The sequence below is a fragment of the Metopolophium dirhodum genome, chromosome 3 (genome assembly GCF_019925205.1).
Source record: "Metopolophium dirhodum isolate CAU chromosome 3, ASM1992520v1, whole genome shotgun sequence".
Lineage (NCBI taxonomy): Eukaryota > Metazoa > Arthropoda > Insecta > Hemiptera > Aphididae > Metopolophium > Metopolophium dirhodum.
In genome coordinates this window covers 28,154,013-28,179,324 of record NC_083562.1, presented here as the reverse complement: position 1 = coordinate 28,179,324, position 25,312 = coordinate 28,154,013, and the positions used below count along the sequence as shown (strand labels likewise).

Genomic DNA, 25,312 nt, shown 5'->3' with positions numbered 1-25,312 from the left:
TGACAATAAACACGATATTATATAATTATATAAGGCAGCAATTGAACGTGACTCGCGTGCCGTAAGGCTACCTACATCCTACATTATACGGTTATATATTGTAAAGGGTTATTCGGTAAAATCAAAATCGACGTGAATACATTAAGTAATGGCCTAATATTATATTGCAATAATATATGTATCAATAAATAAATCTTCTTTATAATATGAATTATAACTTTTTAGGTCTAATGATTTTGAATATTTTAAATATTTCGTATTCGTGAAATACCGTATAAATAGTTTCCTATCGTGTGTATAATGTAGGTATTATAATATATAATTGTATTTAGCTCTTATTTGTAAACCTATAATATATTTCATTAATATTATTCAAAATTAAATATATTTCATTATTTTAGTTTAATATATTAATAAAACAAAATATTTAAATATAGATATAATACTAAAGTATATATATAATATCTGATATTATTTGGACCATGTATTCATTATTGTATATTATTTATTTGATAACTAGTTTTAATAATAAAACATAGATACTAGATGATAGATTCAATTTAACCTGTATGGGCTAAAAACAAAACAAATTTTAAATAGATAATCCCAGAATTAAATCATACTTAATATACAATTATGTAGGAACCTATCTAATATAGGGTTATTCGTTGATTCTATTTAAATATATGTATTTAATATATACACTATACAATGTATACTATTTTAAATATCGTTTGTAAAATGCATGTACCTATAGTACCTACACGAATATTACATATATGTTATAAATTATGATGGATTGATGGTTCACTAAACTAATTCGACATCCACCCATGTTTACATCATAATAAGATATTGGACATGAAAGAATATTTTAGGAATAATATAATATTATATTGTATAATACATTATGTAATTCTATATTTCTATACATATTAAATATTTAAATTAAGTAACCCATATGTTATCCATATTATTTTCTTTTTTCTTTTTCTATAATTCTCTCTTTACTTGTGCTTATTATAAACCACTAATTTGAAGATTGTACAATTTTCTAGTTAAAAAAAAAAATTAAGTAACATTATAAACGTATAAACCTACATAGATTAATACCTACTGCAGACGTCACGTTCTGTCAGATGGTTCTGTATAGGTACACCTGTATACACTTTACGCTATAACTCTTCAAATAAAATTGGTGGTCAATACCCATTCTATGATAATATTTTTATAAAATAAATGTTCAATAATACATATATCATATTAATTTTTTCATTTGTTCATGTTCCTATTAGGCATAGTTATAAGTTATAACTTATATTAAAATAATAAAAAAAAACTATAAAAGCGGGTAAGTGGATGACAATCTGTTGTATAATATATACTAATACTATATAGTAGGTTACAAATGGGTCACTGTAGTCTATTATAAATTATAATAAATGGTTTTAAATTTGAATTCATTATAATAATAATGAAAATTCATATAATATAATTTTATACGAAAAACAATTCTGAGCGGAGGTGGTTTGTCAGCCTACGATATCGTATATTATATTTAGGTATATATTGACTATATTGTTATTATTAATACGGTAGCCAGTAAGTTGAATTAATATTATTTGTAATATAATATTATGATTATATACTTTAGAAGTTTTAAGTACCCACGAATAATATTTTTGAATTATAAGAAAATAACTAAATAACTAAATACCTATGTTTATTGTTCAAAATTTGAACTTAAAATATCTTACCTATGTATTTTTAATATTTTTAAACTGATATTGTAACAATGTGTGTGATTCAATTTTCAAGCTTTTTGACCAAAAGAATAAAGTTTTATTAATAATTGATATTTATAGAAAAAAAAATTGAAAATTGACAATGTCCACAAACAGCTTATAACTAGTAGAAATATTTGGAAAATGTTATTAAGTGTAGAAAATGATGGTATCTAAGACAAGTATCTACGGTTAATCGTTTTCAAATTACAATAAAATTAAAAACTCTCATAATTTGTAACAAAAAAAAAAATACAAAATATCCAATGTAAAAATTTGAAATTCAAATATTCATAAATATTTAATTTTACTTTCCAGTAGACATTTTTTTTCTTAAAAATTTACAAAATTATGAAGAATCTTGTAATTTATTTTCAAATCTTAGATATATAAAAATAAAAATTTTTATGAATTTTTAACTCGAAATAATTTGCAAATTGTCGTGATTTTTACGTGTAGTCATGCGTGTTGTATGATTAGATTAGTTGCACTCTAATTGTATCAATAGCTCCTCAGTTTTTATCATATTTTAGTATGAAATATCAATCACAATTCACCAGGGTCTGTTCTGCTGATAAAATTCTAACTACTACAGAAAAATACCTACAGTTACGTCTATGTATTGGTCTATTTATTTACGCAGTCAACCTGGCTTTATGGCTTAATGTCTTATGTATATGTAAACACTCAATTTTAAAGTTGTTTAAATGCAATCAGAAGCTGATGTTTTTATATTGATATGAATGATATGGAAAAAAGCTTTCGATAGGATTACTCAATCAATTTAAAACTTACGAGTTTGCTGAACCACATATTCATAGATCGAACACAAATTTTCTAATGAAAACTATCTTTCTGATAAAATCCATGTTACTTTAGCTTCCAGGTCTCTCAAGGATGGATTTATTATATTTATCTCCTATATTGAAAAACTGTTATTGTTTTTTTTTTTCAAATGTTCGGCTGCAAATTTTATTATAAAATTATGTATAGCACGAATTTACACATTTGGTACAATCAGTGGCGTAGCCAGGGGAGTGGCTAAGGGGGCTATAGCCCCCCTCACATTGACCGTGTTGTGTGTTGACCTTAGAATTTTATCAAAATTAATAAAAAAAAGTAAAAAGTATAAATAAAAGACATATTGTATTTGTATACTTAGCCCCCCCCCCCCCCCATACAAAATTCTTGGCTACGCCACCACTGGATACCACCGAGAATTATATAGTGCTGCTTATAACAAATTCAAGAATTCTGCACGTTGCAACCAATTCTGTGGCCTTGTGATGCTGGTAATTCTTACGTACCAATATACAATTAAAACTTGTCCTGTTATAATCAAAAAAATCAACTGTAATTTTGTCAAATCAATTCTAATTTGTAGTTGACTAGTTGAGTACAAAAGTACAGGGTATTCTCCAATTCTGACCGCCAAGAAATCATAACATTTTCCAAATATTTTGTTTTGTAAGTTGTAACAACTTCAAGTTATGAAAATTAATATTTTTAAAAATGTTAATACGTATTGAGATAGTGATATTTTCTGTTTTAATAGAATCGTCCAGTACACTCAACTCGAGTTGGTAGTCATATATTAAACGAAACATAGCTCAGAACAACAACAAAGAAACTGTCTCATTCTTTTTTTTTTCGTTTTGCAGCAGACATGCGGCAGTGTCAGTGGACGCGAATCCGTCGACATCGCCAGAACGACCGACGACTGCCGCCACCTCCACCTCTGTGGTCGGTGACACTCAGCAGCAACAATGCGCCTCGGCGGTAACCGTAAACGATCACCACCCGTGCGATCCGCAACAGTCGGTGTCGGCCACCGCTGCGGTTGCAGACAGCCCGTCAGATTCGCAAGCGGTAACTTGCAACAAGACCGAATCTGTGGCGGCGGCGGCGACATCTTCCCCGCGACCGATATGTCCCAACTTGCCCTACTCGCCCGCGTGTTCGCCGCGGTTCGCCAGACGTCGGCCGCCGTTGCGCGAGTGCCGCGTGTCCGTCAACGTGCAAAGCTTGGACGATCCGAATGTTCATCAAAAGCTCAATCAGTACAAACTGATCGACTCCATCGGACAGGTATACATTTTATAAACACACATCAATAATATATACTGCAGCGAACGGTTTTATATTCATTTTTACTCATTAGTCATTACTCATTGTCATCACTCATCGGTCATATTGTCATAAAGAATCCAGACAATAGGTATTAGGTATAATATTATATATGCTCGTATATAATTGTAAATTGACGAATAAAGAAATATATTTCCGGCTATATTATTTGTTTAAATTCCAAAATGTACATCAATAATATTGTTTAAATTATTTTTAATACGTACAGTTTTCATATATTTGAATGACGTTTTGCCTAATTTCTTAGTATATAGTTCGGGGTGACTTTATACTAAATTTAAACCCACAAATAATTGTTGTGATAATGTGATCTATATAATGTGACAATGTGACATTTTGCTACTTTTTTCGCCCACAATAATATATAAATTATCAATAATCCCAATAACTCTTTTATAGAATTTTGAATATTACACATATTTTAATTGGTTGCTGCTAATTTAAACTGATTTATCATAATTGATTACTATAACTACATTTATTAGTATGACTGTATAAGCTTTTGAAAAATTAGCTAGAGACTAAATTGAGTTCATTCCCTGTACAAAATAATGTTTTTAAAAAAATGTGAGACTAGGTAATTTTGGGTGGCTTAATGCAGCAGCAGGTTTTTTTAAATTTGAAAGCAGTGATAATTCATAACATAACAAATGCAGTTGAAAACTATTAGGTACCTAATTATGTTATATAAACGCCATAACTATATTTACTACAATCACCAAGTCACTCATGGTGAATCACTCGGTAATACAACTTATTTATACATTATTATATTAATACACCTCGGTTTGAAATTGAAAGTATTAAAAACATAAACGAATTAAAATGATTAAATGTAATATAATAAAATAAGTAATAGTATCTAAATAAATTATTTTCTAATCGTTCATCAATGAAATATTAAAGAAATATAACTGAAAAAAATTATAAATATTTTGATGAAACTGATATATTTTACTGATTTCATTTAGTTTTATTTTAGAAATGTAATAATTCTTTCTAACTAATTAAAAATAAATACATGTTTATTTGAACTGTCCCTAAAATATCTTGTCAATCTTTTTTTTTTTTTACAAATTATTTAAGCATTATGTGAGCAGTTATAATCATGATTTTAATTTATAGTTAATACATATCCCAATCCCACATAATAATAATAAAAATAGTACTTATCTATCGAATAAAATATCTAAATGATTCATTTGTTTATTAATTATTACTAAAAACGTTCACAGATTTTACTGATGTAATAAAATAATACAATTTAAAATAATATAAGTTTGAAAATAATCATCTACATTTTCTCTTTTGTTTTGTAGGGACAATCAACTTTATACACGTCTATACATTTTTGATTATGAAATTGATATTTTTGTGAATTATTCATCATATGTTGCCGTGAATGGAAGGAGAAGTATTTTCCCGTTAGAATTTATAACTGTTCGAATCATTAATGACACAACTTGATAATATTATTGAATTCAGGGGTGGCTAAACTTTTTTTGATTAAGATCTACTGAGGGTATATTTTTTCTTTTAGGATCAACTAATGTTAAAAATTATTTTATATTATTAATAAACATATTATTATATAAAGAATAAAATAAAAGTGTTAAGTTATCTAAGATGAGGGTTTCACATTAAATTTCTAAATAGTTTTAAAATGTATAACATATGTTAACATTGTACTGTTGATGTGCAAGGGTGTCATTGCAAATCATGGCCAATTAATATAATCTCGGTACCTAATAGTCACTAACTGCTAAACGAAGATGCTGCCCTAAATTATCATCAAAAAGTATAGCTCCGGTACCTATTCAGCTTTTATAACCTTCGTGTGAGAAAATGCCATTTTACACCAACCAGTTAATCCAAAATATGTATTTAATAAGTGATAACTGTATCTACTAAATGACAAATGTTTAACAATAATTAATAATTTCTAACAAGGAGAATCGACTTAGAAATCGTCCAAGATCGACCACGACGAAATATCACGTAGTACTAAAAATACACATTTAAATACGTAGTATTCATAAAATTGAATAACATTTTTTAAAAACTGTTATTCCTGTATTAATTCAACATAATATTACTCACCATAACTGAATTTAGGTACTAAATTGGCATTGAGTAATTGGTTTATAATAGTACGTAACTTCCATCAACTTTTTACTGACTTTTTAGATATTTTTATTATTATTTGTTGCTATACATTTTTTTGTATTTTATAAAATTTAAAAGAAGTCGTAGATCTAATAAAGCATACGACTGTTTAATACTTATTAACCATGTTGAAATCTGATAGCCGGATAACCGGTAATGACATATTGTAATATTAATATCACCTTAGTCAACACTCTTGTATGCACAATTATATTTTTATTGAAATTAATGAAGCAGAAAACAAATTCTGAACAGTATACCGTTTGAACGAAAAAAAGGTAAATAACATTTCTTTGATCGATTTAAGCTAGGTACAATAACAATGTTGTTTTTGCATGTTTAAAATGTCGAGTTCGTGACGTTTCATGTTCTTTAGAAGTTAAAACTGTTTTTACAGACAATACCTACACAATAAACAAAATACTTATTATTTATATTCTGTTTTTACATTTATAACTTGAATTCAAAATATTTTTGTTTTAAATATTTAATAAGTACAATTTACGATTTTATTATTAAATAAAACCATTTTAACACGCATATCAGTATATATTACCTAAGTAAATATTATGAACTATATAATATATTTTAACTATACTCATTATATTATCTGTTTAGGGATCCTATGGGCTTGTCAAATTGGCGTATAACGAATTAGATGACAAAAATTACGTGAGTATTAATAATTAATATAATATTATTTAAACATTTTTGAATAATTTTCACAGACAAATATTTGGTCATTAGATAAATGTGTGATCAAAGCGACAAAAGATCAGATATTTAGTTCCAGATGTAAACATTTTTTAATTTTATTTAAATTGTGTATGAAGGAATTATGATTTAGGACACATTCACATTACTCATGAGTCATGAATCATGATCATTATTTATTGGTGACATTATAATTTACTCTAATCGGTTTCAAAAGCATCCAGATGAAATTAAAACGAACGTAAACAATCGAGAGCAAGTTAATTAAACGAAACCCTCCACAGTAAATAGTTTTTGTAATTTTGTCCATTAACCATGTTAAAATATAATACCACAATTAATCAATCTAGGTTGAATGGGCTTGTCAAATAAATGTATTATTATTGTATGGACAAAGTTTATAAATTATAAGTTTTCAATTTATAAAATATTGATTTTTTTTAAATTCGTGTTTAAAATTTAAAAATAGGTAAAATTATTAATATTTTCTAAAATATCTTAAGGAAGTTAATTTACATATTTATATGAAGGAGCTATTGTGCTAATGTAGCCCTTGTATCCTCGCTTATTAAATCCAACTGTGTTCATTTGTTATTCTTTCAAAAAAAATTATAATTAAATAACCATTATTATAACAATAATTAAATATTTACTTTTTATGAATGATATTTAATTTTAATTAGCATTGATTTAAATTTAAATTTGTGAATAATCACAAAAATATTTAAAAGTACATAATATATATGACCTATTTTAATGTGAAATAATAATTTATATTTCAAATTATTTTTACTAGGCTATGAAAATATTATCTAAGAAAAAGTTAATGAAAAAGGCTGGCTGCTTTGGTAAGTTTCTTTTTGTTAAGTATTAATGTATAATACATAAACATTCATTAATAAACCAAGATATTTTTTACTTATTTTGTGTAATATGTTTATTTCAAACATAAATTGTATCATAGTTAAAAAATATTAAGAATATAAATTACGTTTATCAACTTGTTTAGGATATTATCATTTATAATACTGTTTTTATATTTTTTACTTTCTTGATTTTTAATTAAGTAAGTATGGTAATTGAAATTAAAAAAGTCTAAATTTTGAAAACTTCATGTATTTTTATTAAATAGGAAAATAATAAAGATGTAATTTAGTAAGGAAGAGTAGGTTGGTAATTTAGCTAGCTTTAATATAAAGTATTAATGAGATATAGATTTGATATCACACCCAAGCGGGATAACCACTTGAATCCATAAAAACATCGGCGTGAACAGTCCCAAAATTTCTATTTTTTATTTTTTCTCCTAAACTATGGTAGCTAGAAAGTTGGTTGATAACTCATTAAAAAGGAATTATCAAGTAGATACTAAATGTGAAAATAAATTTTTTTCACAGATTAAAAAAAGTTATTTTTTGCTAGATTTTTATTTAAAGAGGTAGCTAGATTTCTGAAACTGGTGATCGGATTTTGTTGTTTGGGAACTTGTTAGATTCACATTGGTTAGGAGAAGTGTAGTGAAGATTTTCAAAACTTTATCACCAATCGTTAATTCACTACAAAGCTGAAAAACATCAAAAAACACCCAATAATTTTTTTTTATGTTCTGTAGTGAAATAACCATAAAAATAAAGTTCTTAAAATCTTCATTGCACTTCTCCTAACCAATGTGAATCTAACAAGACCACAAACAACGAAATCCACTCACAAAATCTATCTCACTAAATGAAAATGAAAATGATTTTTTGTGGGCCTGTTCACACCGACATTTTTCTAGATTCATATTGTTAAACCGCTTAAGTGTGATATCAGTTAATACATTTCTAAAAATTAAAAATCAAGAAAATTTACATGCCGATCCCTGACTTGGCAAGCGTTTTTTACTTTAAACTAAAATAAATTATTTTGTACCTTTAAACTGTACAGTTTTTAAATAACAACTACATTATAAATAATATATTTTCATAATTATAGAAAAATATAAGATTTATATTTGCTGTCTTTTGCAATAATTTAATATTTTACGAACATAATAGGTAATTGTTTAAATTGTACGTAATTAATAAAATAATGCTTGATTGTTTATTATTTACAATATATGTTAAAAATGAGGTACGTTACTCCTTGGCACTCAAAGGTCAACATGTTGACTTGAAAATGGTTTGGTATTATGTTATTTATAATGAAACAATTTGTAACCACAAAACATAATCTTGTAACCACACCGATGCCCGTGCCCTGGAAAACCATGCTATAAGTTCCGGATGTCAGTGTAACGTTACCCCAGCATCGTACCTAACTATTAAAAACTAAAATGTCGACTTGAAGATTGTTTGGTATTATATTATTTATTACGTAAGAAATTGTAACCACAGAAAAACGTTGTAATTCACTTTTAAAAATAGCATTCTAAAATGTCATATTAAATTTGATATTAAAAAGATTAAAAAGATTTTAGCTCGGAAAAAAATGTAATCAGGCATTTGCATATTCAGTAGTCAGTATCATTTGGTATTTTCAAAGATTTTGCTTATTTTTAATTACATAGTTATGTTTTATTCACATTTATTACCAACAATTTAACAGAAAATTATATCTGCTTTCTGGGTTAAGGCGCCCGGTGCCAATGCCATTTTGTCCTCAAAAATACACTCGGCGGGAATAACGATACCGTCTTGTAATTTTTTTTTTAATTGCTAGAGGAAAATATTCTACAGCCCGCATCAATCTCTGTTTTTCAATATTTTATTCTCAAACTTTATTATATGTCTAAAAAAATACAAGATAAAAAGCATTTTTTTACAATTTTTTCAATACAATTATTTGAAATGAATTACAAAATCAGAGATCGATGCGGGCTGTAGGAAGTCTTCTTCTTTCAGATTAAAAAATAGTCATCATTTACCGACGATTCTATACTCTGTACCACGAGAGATCATGCCGAGCACCGACCAAAACTGGTCCTCCCACGCCGCACCCTATCATAGAGGAACCAGTTTCGATAGCAGGGTGACGCAGGGAGATGCGCAGAACCGTTATGTTCTCTCGTGGGACAGAGTATACAAAGCTTGAGAGTTATTTCCATAAGGTCATTTTTTCGATATAATACACCTTATAAACCCCCCTCCCCCTAAATAGGTATCGGGCAGTAGATTCGTGGAAAAGTCTTATAATTGAGGTGGCAACTATAATATAAAATTTAATTTTCAAATTTTATAGAATTGTGGAAAATTTGAAAAACTGGCACCGAGACCCTTAAGCAAGGAATCTATATGTATTGGTTTTACAATAATGTGTGTAATTTTTTTTTGTGTTTGACGTCACGTTTTGTCGGAGGAAATTTGCTTTAATCTTCAATATTTGTAAAGATTTCTGGTGTGCAAAATTTGATAAATAGATTCTAGTTGGAACTTTGGATCAAAAGTATAAAAATTCCTAATACTGTTAATAATTAGGAAAAACAGAAAAAAAACAGTGGTGAAACGAGAATATTTACTGTAGGTACACTAGTTTTTGACAAAATTGATACAATGTAAGCCCCTCGTCGCAATGTCGTTCTTATAGCAATTTAAAAATATCAAAAATATACGTTGCCTATCTGCATATATAATATAATATAATTATACGCATGATATTCATTTTATACGTTTTTCTCACAGCAATTTGAAAAATATATTATTTTGGTATATTATATCGGAACCTTGTATTAAAATGTATTCTATCCTATAGGTACCTATTACAATTTAAATATGCATTTTTAACTACAAAATAATCATAAAATGTTTAAACTTAACCAACATTTTAACTTCAAAAACTTATAAAAATAAATAGTGGTCATAATGTACTATCGATATTTTTACATTTAAACTCATGTTATTATTTTAAATGTACCTAATTAAATGTATTCTTAAAACAAATAATTAACTGTTACATTTTCCAATTGAAATTGTATTTAAAATAACTATAAAGTAACCTATATGGCTATATCTACTTATCAATCGGATTAACAATATAAATTGAATATTTAAATATAACATAATCATCTATGTAATAACGATAATAATGAATAATCCAGCGATGACTGCATTTTTTATAATTCAATATAATTTATATAAGTAATAGGTATGTGTCTGAATTATTGTCTATTTGTAAAAATATGGATAGGTAGTCGTGATAACCTGGAAATACTGGTACACATTATTCAACTATGGTATCAATATAAAAACATCTTATATTATAAAAGTATAAAACACTTGTAATTATAAAATCATTAAAATATATTTATATTATATCTATATTAGGTATATTATAAGCCTTTATGGTAATCTTTATATATAGGTAATAGGTCATACTCATACAATTTACTACTGGTGTTGACAAATGTATTTAAAAATTAAATTTTTATTCATAAATTATAATCAGAAAAAAAAATAGATAATAATATGTTCATAAACAACGCAAAGTTTACATTGGTTTAAAAATAGTAAATACTACAATTTTCAAAATTAATGAAATATTTAATAACAAATTAATAGGTACTATGTAGTATTGTGTTTTACAGAATATAAGTTGAATATTTTAATGTGTAATACTATTATTATATTTTAAACAGTTTTAAACTATTAAATTATAATTACATCAAAGCATGATGATATTTAATTTTATATTTTTGAATTAATTTCCCTCGTATTATAATTTATACCCATCTAAGTATTTTATAACAATAACCGTAAACAATTATAAGAAAATATAACAGGCAAATACCATATTATAATTTATAACGATTTCATGTAATATCTACATTATGTAAACAAAATTTCAAAATAATTTAAATGTCTCAACTTTTGTATTACTACGCTGTGTATTATACACACAAATACACAATATACTAAAGGTTTGCCTAATTATAATATTCGCATTGTTGTTATTTTTCTTTGTAAGTAAAATACATAATAATGTATATTTACTATTAATACGAACTATGTTACCTACACTAAGAATATAGACGTTTACAGTTTACTACGTTAAATATAAACTACCATGTCTTGTTTAGATAACCTTTTTGTGTACAGTTTTGTTCATTATTAAGTGAAGCGCAATAATATGTATTCAAGTATTCCCTTAGAGTTCAGTAGATATATTCCAACTTACTATACATACTATAGCATACATATATGCTCCTGACCAAAATCGATAGTTTTGTTCTAATGAAAATGTTCACATACCCAGAAAAACGTTTGTACTTTTAATTGAGGTTCAACGATAAAGGAAAATGTAAATTAAAATCTTCTTTTAAAAGAATGAATATTATGTTTCAAATACGAAAATTGATGTAAAATAAACAACAACAGTATAGGTACAACACTTAAACATTGAAAACCCTATATTTCATTAGATATTTTGAATAAATATGTAGGTATATGTAGTGTTTTATAATACCTAATTAATATTAAGATGGCCTTTTGAAGAATGAATTCATTTCGACAGCGATTTATGATTTGCTATAAAAACTATACAACAATTTATTACTAAATATAAATTATAAATTATAATTATATAAGTTATAACTATAAGTCTTGTAAGTCATAAGTCATAGGCATAGCCCATAGGTAATAATTATTATAATAGTCATACGACATAAATCACACACGTACTCACACTATACCTCTTTATGTAATTGTTTTCGTAACCTATAAAATCTTACATTTTGGACGTAATTATGCAGTAAGTTGTTATACATAATGTGTAGGTATATCGTATATATTCAATGTGATAAATAATAATTATATGAAATTATACATTTTATACTACAGTTAAATCCTCAGAGATAACAGCTACCTACTTGATGCTAAGATAAATTACTATAAAAAAAAAAAAAAAATTATATATTATTTGCTTTGCATAATTACAGTTTTATCATTTCTATATTAAATTATAGGCAGACTGAACGCCAGACGTAAAGGGGCCAATCCTTTAGACAAAGTATACAGGGAAATAGCTTTGTTGAAAAAACTTGATCATCCTAATGTAGTGAAACTAGTTGAAGTTTTAGAGGATCCAGATGAGGATCATCTTTATTTGGGTAAATATTTCAATATATTTTATTATATGTATTTTATTTATGTTTTACATTTTGAGCGAAGCAATAAATGCGTATTGACTTAACAATGATGTGTGTGTTTTTTTCTTATTTTTTTTTCTTGTCTATCATCACGTTTTGAGGAAGTAAAAATGCCTCAACTTTCTATTTCAGCATCTTTTCTAGAAGGAAGTTTAATCTTGTTATACTTTGGGGGTCAAATATAAAAAAATTCCAAGTAGTTTTTTAAAGTTTCAGGAAAAACAAACAAAAGATTATGCAAAAATTAAGATTTTTATGCAAAACAGATTTTTAACAAAACCGATGTTGTTTTTTGGTGCACCTCTAAAAAAATAAGCTCAGAAATATGAAACATTCACTGAAATTTACACTGAAAGTTCATAATATCATTTTCTACAAACCAAAATATTTTTACTATTTTTGAATTATTTATAGGCATAACTGCATAAGAGAATTTTGATTTTTATTGGTTTTTTTCTAACGATTGTTGATAAAAAAATATCCACTCGGACAAAAAATCTTGAAAATTTAATAATTTATTTTATCATTTTTATACACGAAAAATTTTCAAAATATTGTGACTCGTTTTGAGCATTATTATAGATATTTTCAATATTCAATTTTTTTTTTAAATTTTTTCTTTTTTTGTCAATAAAATAATAAAATGTTTTCGTTGTGTCAAAACTCAAAATGCTTAAAAATGTAATACAAGGTTCCTCATAACTCATAAGTAGTTAAATTATTTTGTTGTTAAAAATGTTAAAAATGTTACATTTTTATAGTTAAAGGTTGAACATTTAAAGCAAAGATTCAAGAATTAAAAACAGTTTTTTTGTTCTAGACATTTTAAGTTCAAACTTCAAATTTAGGCGATATTGTAGATATTTTAAATTTTAAATAGAAAATAACGATTTTAGTTATCATAATTTAGATTTTAGTTACTTAAAACGTATAAAGTATGTACCTATATAATTATATTTTATACACAAATTTATTTATCCTATTTTAGTACTGAATATGCCTAATAGTAAAATAGATTACTTTAATCACTGCAATCATAATATCATAAAATATACTTAATAATATTATTATATAGTCTCCGCTCAGAATCGTTTTGATTTTATATCATTAAATTTAAATTTAACACATCCGTTACAGTGACACTCTAGAAACCCAATGTACAGCAGAGTATTACCCACTTACCCGATTTTTTTTTTGTATTCAAGTGTTTGAATTATTGGAGCGTGGGGAAGTGATGCAAGTTCCTGGTGATCCTCCGATGTCTGAATCAAAAGCCAGGTCATACTTCAGGGATATTTTATTGGGCCTAGAATATTGTAAGTACTAATTAGTAATAATACAATGATAATTTATATCATTGTTCTTGAAACTGTATATCTAAACAATAGCCAATAAAAATTTTCTTATTTGGATATTTACTATTTATTCAATATTTATAAATTCAATTTTTTTTATAAAAGTTAATATTTCAAGTATCTTTGACTATATTGTAAAATGTCCATCACAATTAACAGTTACCTAACATTATAATGTGGGAACTTTTCGAAATAATGAGCATGTTTACTGCTAAATAAGAATCACTCAACGTCATAATATTGGGTATACAATAAATAATAATACGTCATAATATTATTTAATGTCCAGCTATTTTTTTTCTCCTACAGTACACTTTCAGCGGATCGTACACAGGGACATCAAACCGTCGAACTTATTGATCGACGCCAGCGGGCACGTGAAAATCGCGGACCTGGGCGTGTGCAACGAGTTTGACGGAAGCGACGACCTGTTGAGTTCGAGCGCGGGTACACCGGCATTTGCGGCTCCTGAAGTGCTGGACCCGTCGACGAAAACGTACAGCGGTCGAGCGCTGGACGTGTGGGCACTAGGGTGCACGTTGTATGCGTTTGTCTACGGCCGGCTGCCGTACACCGCGGACACAGTGCTGGCGGTGCACGAGCAGATCCGCACGCAACCGGTGCAGTGGCCAGTAGAACCAGAAACATCCCCACAATTAGTGCACCTGTTACACCGCCTCCTTGACAAGGACCCGGAAACCAGGATCACGTTGCCGGCCGTCAAACGGCACGACTGGGTGACTAGGGCGGGGGCCGAGGCGCTACCCACCGAGCGAGACAACTATTGCCGGGAGCCGGTCGAAGTCAGCGAGGAGGAAATGATGAATGTCGTAAAGTCCATACCTAAGCTCAACACATTGATATTGATCAAAGCAATGCTGAAGAATCACTCGTTCCTCGTGAGTCCACATATTATGTATTATAATTTATAATACATCATGTATAAATGTACAAGGTTAATAGGTAGTAGGTAATACTAGGTATGTTATGTGTATAGATATTAAAACGATAATGTTGGACCTACGTACAGGGACAGATCCTCGGTAGGGGAACTAGGACATTTGTTCAAACATAAAACATTTATTTTTGAACTTGAACTTATATTTACCATATTGTTACGTAATATTGTTTTCGTGTCGTTTTCAGAATCCGTTTGCAGCAGACGAATCAAAACGAAAACTTCAGTCATCCAACCGTTCGCATTCCGCACCCGGAGCGTGCTCTTGGTTTGGGTCAAGGTATAGATTCGGTTATTGTTTTACCAATAATAATATTTGCATGAGTATATATATATTATATATAATAATATAGTAAATTTAGGTATAAATATCATATTTTGTGTGTGGTAAAGATTAAAATTTAAAACAATTTTCCCACACGAGTATATCACTATCAGACACATCAATAGGTAGGTATATAGTTACAAATTATAATATTGGTGCAGCAGACTCCAGCAGTCCCTAAAATTGTGTGTAGTACGAAAATTTAAGTGTATAGTACGAAATTTAAAAGTGTGTTATTCAAATTAAACCCTTGTATTATAATTGTGTATAATTGTATAGTTTTATATATTTCTCTTTATATTTTATTGGTTTTTTATCAAACTACATTTTAATGATTGTCTACATTCTACACAGACAGTAGACACACAGTACCTACGCATTAAACAATATTTTGTGTTGTTATTAATTATTAGTTATTATTATTCGAATTTCATTGTTATTGAGAATAGCTATTTTATAACACATAACAGTGTCATTGCTCTGATGATATTATTGTGAATAAAGTAATTTATATATAACCTATTTACGTGGAGCTTTGTTTTCAATTTTCAATCCTTAACTTTAAATGCTTATAAAAAAAAATTGTGCCTACGTATTTTTAATATTTTTCAACTGCTATTAGAACGACATACCAGGAGCCTTATATCAAATTTTCACGCTTTTTTACCCAACAAATAAAATTTTATTGATATTTATAGAAAAAAAAACTAAAAAAAATGGAAACTGAAAATGTCCGTAAACAGCTCAAAATAAGTCAAAATATTTGGAAAATGTTATGGTGTATAGAAATTGCTTATATAAACATTCAGTCAAAATTTCATCTTTTTGAGCTGTTTACGTAGGTACATTGTCAGTTTTCAATTTTTTTAGTTTTTTTTCTATAAATATCAATAAAATTGTATTTGTTGGGTAAAAAAGCGTGAAAATTTAATGCAAGGCTCCTGATATATTGTTAAAATAGCAGTTGAAAAATATTAACATTTTTTATTATAAGCATTTAAAGTTCGAATTTTGACAAAATTTAATAATTATTTTGTAGTTAAAAATTTATAAAATGTTCAACTTTTATAGCTAAGGATTGAAAATTTAAAACAAGGCTCCACGTAAATAGGTTATATATAAATTACTTTATTCACAATAATATCATCAAATATATACTTAGTAATATCATAGGCTGACTGACCGTTTTCGCTCAGAATCGTTTGTCTTATACAATGATATTATATCATTGAATTCAAATTTAACACCATCCATTACAGTGACCCACTTGTAACCTACTGTACAGCAGAACGACATCCACTCACCCACCTTTTTTTCTTTAAGATGCATACAATTTTATTTGAATGTAATAAAAAGTCATATATATTTCTGCTGTCTTAAGGTACAATTTATTTTGGAATTTCAATTAGCTATTCATTTACACACAGTTATATAAGTAAATATACCTTATACAGTTAGGTATATCTATTTATTACATCATATAGTTTAGGACATAAAAATCTATCGTTCATTACTCATACTCTTGAATGATGAGTCCAAGTTCATAATTTGTTACAATTATAATTTAATTTTAAACAGAATACACAATTTCACTTCTACAAAGACTAATAGTTTATATATGTTATTTTGTAGATCTTTATCCGCGGAAACAACCAATCTTAAGCCTGTCAAAGAACATGCCGTGAAAGAAAAGTGATTACTTACTACGTTATTCTTTTTACCTAAATTATTTAATATTAAAAGTTTGACAAGAAAAAAAAATACTGTTATACTTATATTTATGTTCTATATTGTAATATGCTCTTTGCAAATAATCTATACTGTGGTAAGACGTTTGATCAATCATTTCAATTTTTAACAGTGTATTCAAGTGTGATTTACTCATTTTATATAATACAAATTTAACTATTAGTCTATTACTATTTACTATGTCCAAAAATTATATATAATAATATGCTCTTATTATTTTTGTATTGGTTTTGTTTATAAATTTTGATATACATTTTAATATTGTCCATACATGTATATCGTTACTTAATTTTTTTACCCTGTGTGAATATATAAAAACTAAATGAACACAACTTTGTTATACTTTTTATCTACTATAATATAGTGATACGAGATATTGTGAGACAATTGTCTTACAGCCAAAAATGTGGCGGAGGGTAGGTTCGCCTAGTGGGTTCTGAAAAAGTATTATGTATTTAGTATTTATGTACAATATACTATCATTTTATTGTAGTTTGAATTAGAACTTAGATAATAATTAATATTAATTTACTAACATAGATAAAGCAATTTTATCAATACAACTAGTAATATTGATATTAATATAGGTCCTACGGTGAATTTACTAGTAGGTCAAATTAGTTGTTTCAAGCCTCACTGTTAGATCCAGACATCCAGTTCGAATAGTACGACTATTATAAGAAGTGTATAGACTAAAGAGACAAACTCCGTTTCTAAATGAAGAGTCACAAGATTAAAGGATGCCCGGTTGTGCTGCGGTCGCATAAGTATTGTTACCTACTTTAATCATTGATTAAATATTTAATATAGTATACTTCTATAGTCAATGATTCAAAATTTCAACAGTTCAACCCATGTAGATGTAGGTAATATTATACTAATATATATTATTAATTATTCACGATTTTACGTATTTTTAAAAATATCGTGAACCATTATAAATATATAACTTGTAAAATTTTGCATTCATATACATCATAGTATATATTAATAAACTTCATAAACACTTTATTATTACTTATTGGGTCTTGTGTATAACCATAGACCTATATACTAGCATAGTAGCACCAGTGCCGGCCCTTGGGTTAGGTTAGAATGAAGATGATAAGTCCTTTCACTTCAGAATCTCGGTCCTTGATTTCCATCCTTCCCTGTCGTCTCCAAAATTCTTAATGGCCAGTCGGTACGGACTTCCCCAGGAATCGGAGTCCACTTGAGTATACAGAGGTAGCTTCAAGCCCTCTCCTATGCGAACGATTGATTTCCAGTCTTGGCTCTTTCCTGCACGGAGTGGACTCTTTTCTTCCCGTCAAACACCCGGCTAAAAGCCTCTTTTGGCATATACTCTTAGAAGTTACGACTAACCGGCTGAGGACGGTGATGTCCTCAGACCACCAGTAAAATGGGCGTCTGCCAGGGGAACCACAGAGCTCGAGCGGCATTCTAGACTCAGCTATAGTTCTATAGACTTATAGCTCGTTCAAATTCTGGGAGCGCATAAAATGTTGAAGCCAAAGCCTCTCTATTCATCGCACACATGATGGACTATACAACCTGTATGGCAGTATGCCCTCAGTCGATTTTCTCGGAGACGAGCTTTACTTCTGTTGCCAATGTTGGGTTTTGAATTGGAAGAAGAAATGCGCTACTAAGTGAAACTGTTTGTAGGTCTGTCACAGTATAGGACGCCCCAATCTGAACACCGGAATTAGATTCTTTCATAACACCTAAAATATTTAGCATTAAATGCTTTCGAAAATAATAAGAAATTTACTTTAAAAAGTTTCACAAAGTAGGTTAGGTTACAAGTTTTACCTCTTAAAAGTACAATATAGATTCAATTTTCTATCAAAAGCCATCCTCAAAGTTGAACATCGTACTTGACGTAATAAATAATTGAAAAATCACAGCTATCAATGCATTTATCGCTACACTCTGAATCTAAAAGTTCTGGGGATCTATCCCCCCCCCCCCCCAAGCCACTGGGGTTGACACGCTCTCTAGTTATTGGTTGCCGGTATATAATACACTATAGTACTGGTCGTTGAATGTCAATGTCAATGGTAGACATAGGCGTGTTTACGGGTATGTCCAGACCTGTGAAATTAGCTGCCCTCCATTATATTATTAAATTCTTATCACAGACAATTTTCAATATCTTGGCTATCTGATAAAAGTGATTAATAAGAATCACATTTTTATTTATCTGTGCTAAGAATCAAATATGATAACTAGTTGATGAATCTGAGTAGGTATTTAATAAGCCAACCTATGCAGTATATACGGAAAACTGTAATTATTGTAAGTACTAAAATTAAATATCAACAAAATTATGGGTTAACATTTTTTTGTTTAGATTCTGAGCGCTTCGATGAATGTATTGATTTTACAATGATATGTTTTTTTAATATTTTTTTTGTGTCTGTGTATACGAAAAATAGTCGAAATAATGCTTCGACTTCAGTATCTTGTTCGATGGGAAAGTGAATCTTGTTGGTGCATTTTGAGGTCAAAATTTAAAATTCCCAGTAATTGTTAAAAACGCCGAGAAAAACAAAAAAAATTTAAGGAAGAAATTTTTACGCAAATTTGGTTTTCGACAAAATCAATTTTGGTTTTTGATGTAACTCTAAAACAAATTACCGTAGATACATGCAATTTTTACTGGTTGTTTATATTAGCATTTTCTATACACGATAACATTTTGAATATATTTTTATTTTTTTTAACGGTTTACGGACATTTTCAGTTTTCGTATTTATGTAACTGTCAATAAAATGGTTTTTGTTGGGTAAAAAAGCGTTAAAATTTAATACAAGCCTCCAGATATATTGTTACAAGATAGTTGAAAAATAATAAAAATACCTACATAGACAAAATTTTATATTTTTTTATAAGCATTTAAAGTTCGATTTTTACCAACATTTAACAAAATTATAATTTAAAAATGATTTTGTAGTTAAAAATGTATAAAATGTTCAACTTTTATAGCTAAGGATTGACAATTTAAAACAATGTTCCGCGTAAGTAGATTAATCTGTTACCAAAAAATATCAAATAGGTATATAAAAACGCAGTTTTTTTTTATAGTTACTTATTTTACGATCAATTTTGGACGATATTACATAATATTATCAAATAACCAAAAAATAACGACTTTCGTTATTTTGTTGTAATTTTATAATATTAATATAACTTACCGGCTACCGTATTAATAATAAGTAATAACAATATAAATCTAATATAAAATATCCACACTGACAAACCGTCACCGCTAAGAATCGTTTTTCGTATACAATGATATTATTATATCATTGAATTCAAATTTATTACCATCCATTATACAGTGACCCACTTGTCATCAACTGTACAGCAGAGTGACATCCACTTAACCTCCTTTTTAATTTTATTTTAGATTCTGAGCGAAGCGATGAATGTATTGATTTTACAATGATGTGTGTTTTTTTTTTTTTTTAAATTTTTTTATTTTTTTAAATTTTTTAAATTTTTTTTTTTATTTTTGTGTCTGTCATCACCTTTTAGGACAGTAAAAGTGCTTGGATTTTCTTCAATAGTAACTTTTCTGATAGGAAAGTGAATCTAGTTGGTACTTTGGGGGGTCAAAAGAAAAATTATGGAAAAACGGGAATTTTTACGCAAAATCTGTTTTCGAGGAAATAACGTTACCTACTGTACAGCAGAGCGACATCCACTTATCCACCTTTTTTATATACACTTTTGTATATTTTATTTTTAAGAAATTTTTTCTTGGTCATACCTGCGAACGAATCCTATAGGCACGCCTACGATGGACGATGGTAAACGGTAGTTAAATAACTTAAATACACAGTCGCTTGTCACTTATCACTTGTGAGTAGGATATAGATAGGTACTTAAATCATTTACAATGGATGTTTAAATGTTTTATGGTTTAACGAACATGTTTTTATTATTTTTTTGTTTCATTCACAGATATATATAACAAATTATATAATTTTATATACTTATTTTAATATATTTCTGTGGTTTAATTCAATTTGAGAGTTGTTTTTTTGGTAGCACTGTTTACATTTTCTCTTCCAGTTAACCATATTGTTTCTGAGCTCAGCAGATTGATTTTTTCTTTTTTATTACACTATCATTTTTTTTTCTCAATTTCGTTCTGTGACTGTGTTCATTAATTCATAATTGAGAACATTTCTTACTGCCTTACTTAAAAGTTAGCACAGACGCAGAGTTCATCTAAAAATACTTAATACAATAATCAAATCTTCTCCTCAGGTAAATTAATTATATTATATTTTGTATCAATAAGTTTATAGCTTACATAAATTATAAAATATGTATGTGCGTTTGGTTTGTATTGGATGTATTCCATACACCTAAAAACGCATTTATTTCTTAATCGTTATACGTAATTTATTGTGAATAAACGACGACTTAAATAATCCAATCAAATCTATAGTATTCAGTTCTTACGCAAATTATTATTTATAACCAACAATATCCCGATATAGCTCTTAGTTTAATATGTCTTATGGTTGAAAGTTAAGAAGACCTTCAGAGGTCAACACGGTTTGAGATGAATTTGGTTTATTATAGGTACTTTTTAATATATATGTGATGTATAATAATATGTATGTTATATTCATGCTTTTAAATTTTGTGTATATTATTGTGTCAAACTGACCATAGATAAGAACAATTATTAACTATTACAGTGAACACTAATTGCTGTTCAATCCTAATTTTTCATGTAGTTATTAAGTATATAAATATAAAATTGTTACCTTGTGTATATACTTATTTGTTAACTTTAAGCTGAAGACGTTAATATTTTTTGTAACTGGGGATTTTGGCCTCCCTTTGGCTGTAGTAAATTTTAAGATTTTGGAACCGTAATGTGATGTGCGAGAGTTTCTTGATTATAGGTGTTGAGTGAAAAAGCTGATTACAAAGCGTGTTTGCAATCATGGCAAGCTATAACAATCAACAAGCCCAAAATGCATTTAAAAATGATGGATCATTCCTAGAAGTATATCAACGATTTGAACAACAACAACAACAGCAGCAGCAGAAAGCCAGAACCGCAGAACTACCAATACTTGAAGTACAAGTATCTCAAACTGCATATGCTGCTGCTGCTGCTACTACTACTACTACTACTACTACTTCAGCAGTTGCCTCAGAAAAACGATCTGAAACTCTTAAGACGTTGCCAATAATTGGTAAACGTAAAAATAAAGCGTTGAAAACGGGTGTGGTTAAAAAGGTTAAGCCGGACGATGAAAAAAAACTATCTAAACCTACAGATGCTTGGTCATTGTATTTAGATGAAGTTAAACGTTACCAGGAAACAGTGGGAGAACAGGATAATAAAACTAGACCTCTTGTAAAATGATTGCAAAATCCTGATCTATAAATAATATTTGTAAATACATACAATACTTTTGTTATAAAATACAAACTAGTATTGTGCCTATGTTTAATCAGAAATAATTACTTAACATTATTGCTTTAATTGTTACTTTTTTAAAAATAAGTTATAAAATTATATAAGTGTACAACAATGGTTAAACTAGGTTTTTTTTGTTTTTAAACTATTAAATGTATGTTTGTTTAAAAAATGTATATGCATTTTATGTTTTTACTATTATTTTAAAGTTTTATTTTACATTTAAGTATACTTAATTAATAATTATATTTTAGATATGTAACAAACTATGCTGGTATTATATTTTACGCTTATATTAAAAATCCTCTAATAAACATTGTTTTTGGATGAATTATAATGAATTCTAGTTTTTAATGTAATATTGCAATAATAATATAACCATTACTAGTTATAAAATAAATGTTTGATATATCTAATCTTTCTCATAGTATGCTTTCAGGGTCATATTATACTGTAAAACCTTTGTATAATAGATAGCTGTGTCAAAAATAATTAATGTGCTATTGAGGGATATCTGTAAATCAAGGTTTCGCTATATTATACTTAAAATGATATACCTAGTGAATTGAAGCTTAAGTATTTTATTTAAATAAAAATAATTGAAAATAATAGAGTTCTATTAGTAATTAAAATAATACAACCTTTGAGTTTGTGTGTATACAGGTGATTTTAAAATAATAGTTTTTATTATTACTTTTCTTTCAACTATTATATTTACTGTGAAAATTCCTTCGTAAGTTATAATTTTCAATACAACCGTAAGAGGATGTCAGCGCACTATTTGTTTTCTCTCAAACCATGCGCAACAGCAAATTTTATAATCATAATTTCTAAAATTTTAGTGAAACGACTTCTTATAAAATTCAAAAGTAAGATTATTATCTGAGGCATCTTTTAGGCGTTTTATTATATTTTAATTTCAAAGCAAGTTATGAGTGTTTTAAGATGTACAAACAATTTGAAATATTCATAACACGCTATGTTGTGCGTAGGTCAGAAAGACAAAACAAATAGTGTACTGACATTCTTTTAAGTTATCCCTTTTTAAATTTAATATAGTGATATATCTAGACTATTAGTTATTGGATGAAAAAAGTATAGAAGTAAATTTTATCTTAAAAATATATCAGAAGAAATATTAAACAACTACAAATTGAAAAGTAAAAAAGTATAATGTAAATCTATTTTTAATAAACTTTGAAGTATAAAATAAAAAAAATTAAAGAAATAAAAAAATTGTGTTTAAATTTTTTTTAAATTAACCTCTTCAAAAAATAAATATTTTTTTATTTTTTAGCATATTCAAACACGATGGTTCTTGAAGTAGATGGAGTCAAACTTGAAACTGCACCATGGGATCCTCGTTTCCCAAATACCAATCAAACCAAGTAATGTTTTAAATTATATTCTAGTTATAATTTGAATACTGTATGGTAATGACAGACAAAAAAAAGTAATTGTCTTAAAAGATCAAAAGTCAAAACTAGGAATGGAATAATTAAAATTAGGAACGGAAGGGAGAAATTAATCTTTGACATGGTGTAAACAGGAAAACATACTATTAATATTTTAATTTTTTATGTCCTAGGTACTGTTATCAGAGCTTTTTGGATTATCAACGTTGCAAAAAAATAAGAGGCGAAGAGTTTGATGCATGCCAGTATTACAAACGTGTCTCAAAGTCAATATGCCCAAATGCATGGATTGACAAATGGAACACTCAAATCGAAGAAAATCGATTCCCTGGCAATATATAATTGCTTTAACTTATAAAAATACTTAATAAAAACTAGTGTTCTTTACAATTGTATTACTTATGTGTAACATGATTTTTTGTCCAAAGTTTTGTGTTACTAATTATGTGAACAACAGTTAGGTATATACAATAAATATTCATTGTCTTACAATTTTTTTTTGTGTAATTAGTGATAATAAATACATAACAAACATCATTTATTTTCTTATAACATTTAACTAATAATTGTATTTAGGTGATAATAACCTATAGTTGCCCATTAAAAGATGTTCAGTAAAAAAATATACAGCAATGTAATATTAAATATATTATTATAAAAGACAAATATTAAATATAAACTCATTACAAGTATGCCAATTATATGTTAAAATCATAGAAATAACAAGGCTTTTGTACAACCAGTAGGGCATTTTAGACTGGGTCAATAAATAGTATTGATTTTACATAAGGTTTTCCCATAAATTTATTTATTTTTGTATCTGCCTTGGCTTTCGGAGCAGTAAATATGATTCAGTATTTTTTTGTCGATTCTGGTAGGTAGTAATGCGGATATAATTGGTAGATAGAGGGGTCAAAAGTAAAAAATTCTCAGTTCTCTTGCCCTATAAAAACTAATTTTTATACAAAATCAGATTTTTTACCAAAATTTATTTTCTGATATTCAAAAACAAATTACTGTAGATACTTGGAAACTTTCACTAAAAGTTAATATTATCGATTTCTTTTAGCGGTTCAATTTTCAAAATATTTTTCTTTTTGATCTATTTTAAGTCATACATTA

General features: G+C 27.7%; 2 protein-coding genes across 7 annotated transcripts in view; both read left to right on the top strand.

Annotated features, from left to right (window-relative positions):
• Nucleotides 1-17,596, top strand: part of LOC132941245 (calcium/calmodulin-dependent protein kinase kinase 1) — a 41,184-nt gene extending 23,588 nt beyond the window's left edge. For all 5 annotated transcript variants that reach the window (XM_061009202.1, XM_061009205.1, XM_061009203.1 and 2 more), the window contains 8 exons: nucleotides 3,446-3,872; nucleotides 6,717-6,770; nucleotides 7,609-7,660; nucleotides 12,751-12,894; nucleotides 14,139-14,249; nucleotides 14,598-15,187; nucleotides 15,435-15,526; nucleotides 17,204-17,596. In XM_061009202.1, coding sequence (XP_060865185.1) covers nucleotides 3,446-3,872; nucleotides 6,717-6,770; nucleotides 7,609-7,660; nucleotides 12,751-12,894; nucleotides 14,139-14,249; nucleotides 14,598-15,187; nucleotides 15,435-15,526; nucleotides 17,204-17,267 — 1,534 coding nt within the window. In that variant the 3' untranslated portion in view covers nucleotides 17,268-17,596. The remainder of the gene's footprint in view (nucleotides 1-3,445; nucleotides 3,873-6,716; nucleotides 6,771-7,608; nucleotides 7,661-12,750; nucleotides 12,895-14,138; nucleotides 14,250-14,597; nucleotides 15,188-15,434; nucleotides 15,527-17,203) is intronic.
• Nucleotides 17,597-21,442: 3,846 nt separating this feature from the next.
• On the top strand, nucleotides 21,443-24,727 carry LOC132940403 (cytochrome c oxidase subunit 6B2-like). 2 transcript variants are annotated; one of them, XM_061007999.1, is made up of 3 exons: nucleotides 21,443-21,601; nucleotides 24,073-24,163; nucleotides 24,364-24,727. In XM_061007999.1, the coding sequence occupies exons 2-3, from the start codon at nucleotides 24,087-24,089 to the stop codon at nucleotides 24,530-24,532; spliced, it is 246 nt and encodes an 81-aa protein (XP_060863982.1). In that variant the 5' UTR covers nucleotides 21,443-21,601; nucleotides 24,073-24,086; the 3' UTR covers nucleotides 24,533-24,727. The 2 variants fall into 2 exon arrangements, with proteins under 2 accessions (XP_060863982.1, XP_060863981.1); XM_061007998.1 differs by lacking the exon at nucleotides 24,364-24,727 and having other exon boundaries at nucleotides 22,252-24,154.
• Nucleotides 24,728-25,312: the final 585 nt, after the last annotated feature.

What these genes read in the sequence shown, in the direction of transcription:
- LOC132940403 (XM_061007998.1), top strand. Translation starts at nt 22,293, where the DNA reads ATGGCAAGCTATAACAATCAACAAGCCCAAAATGCATTTAAAAATGAT.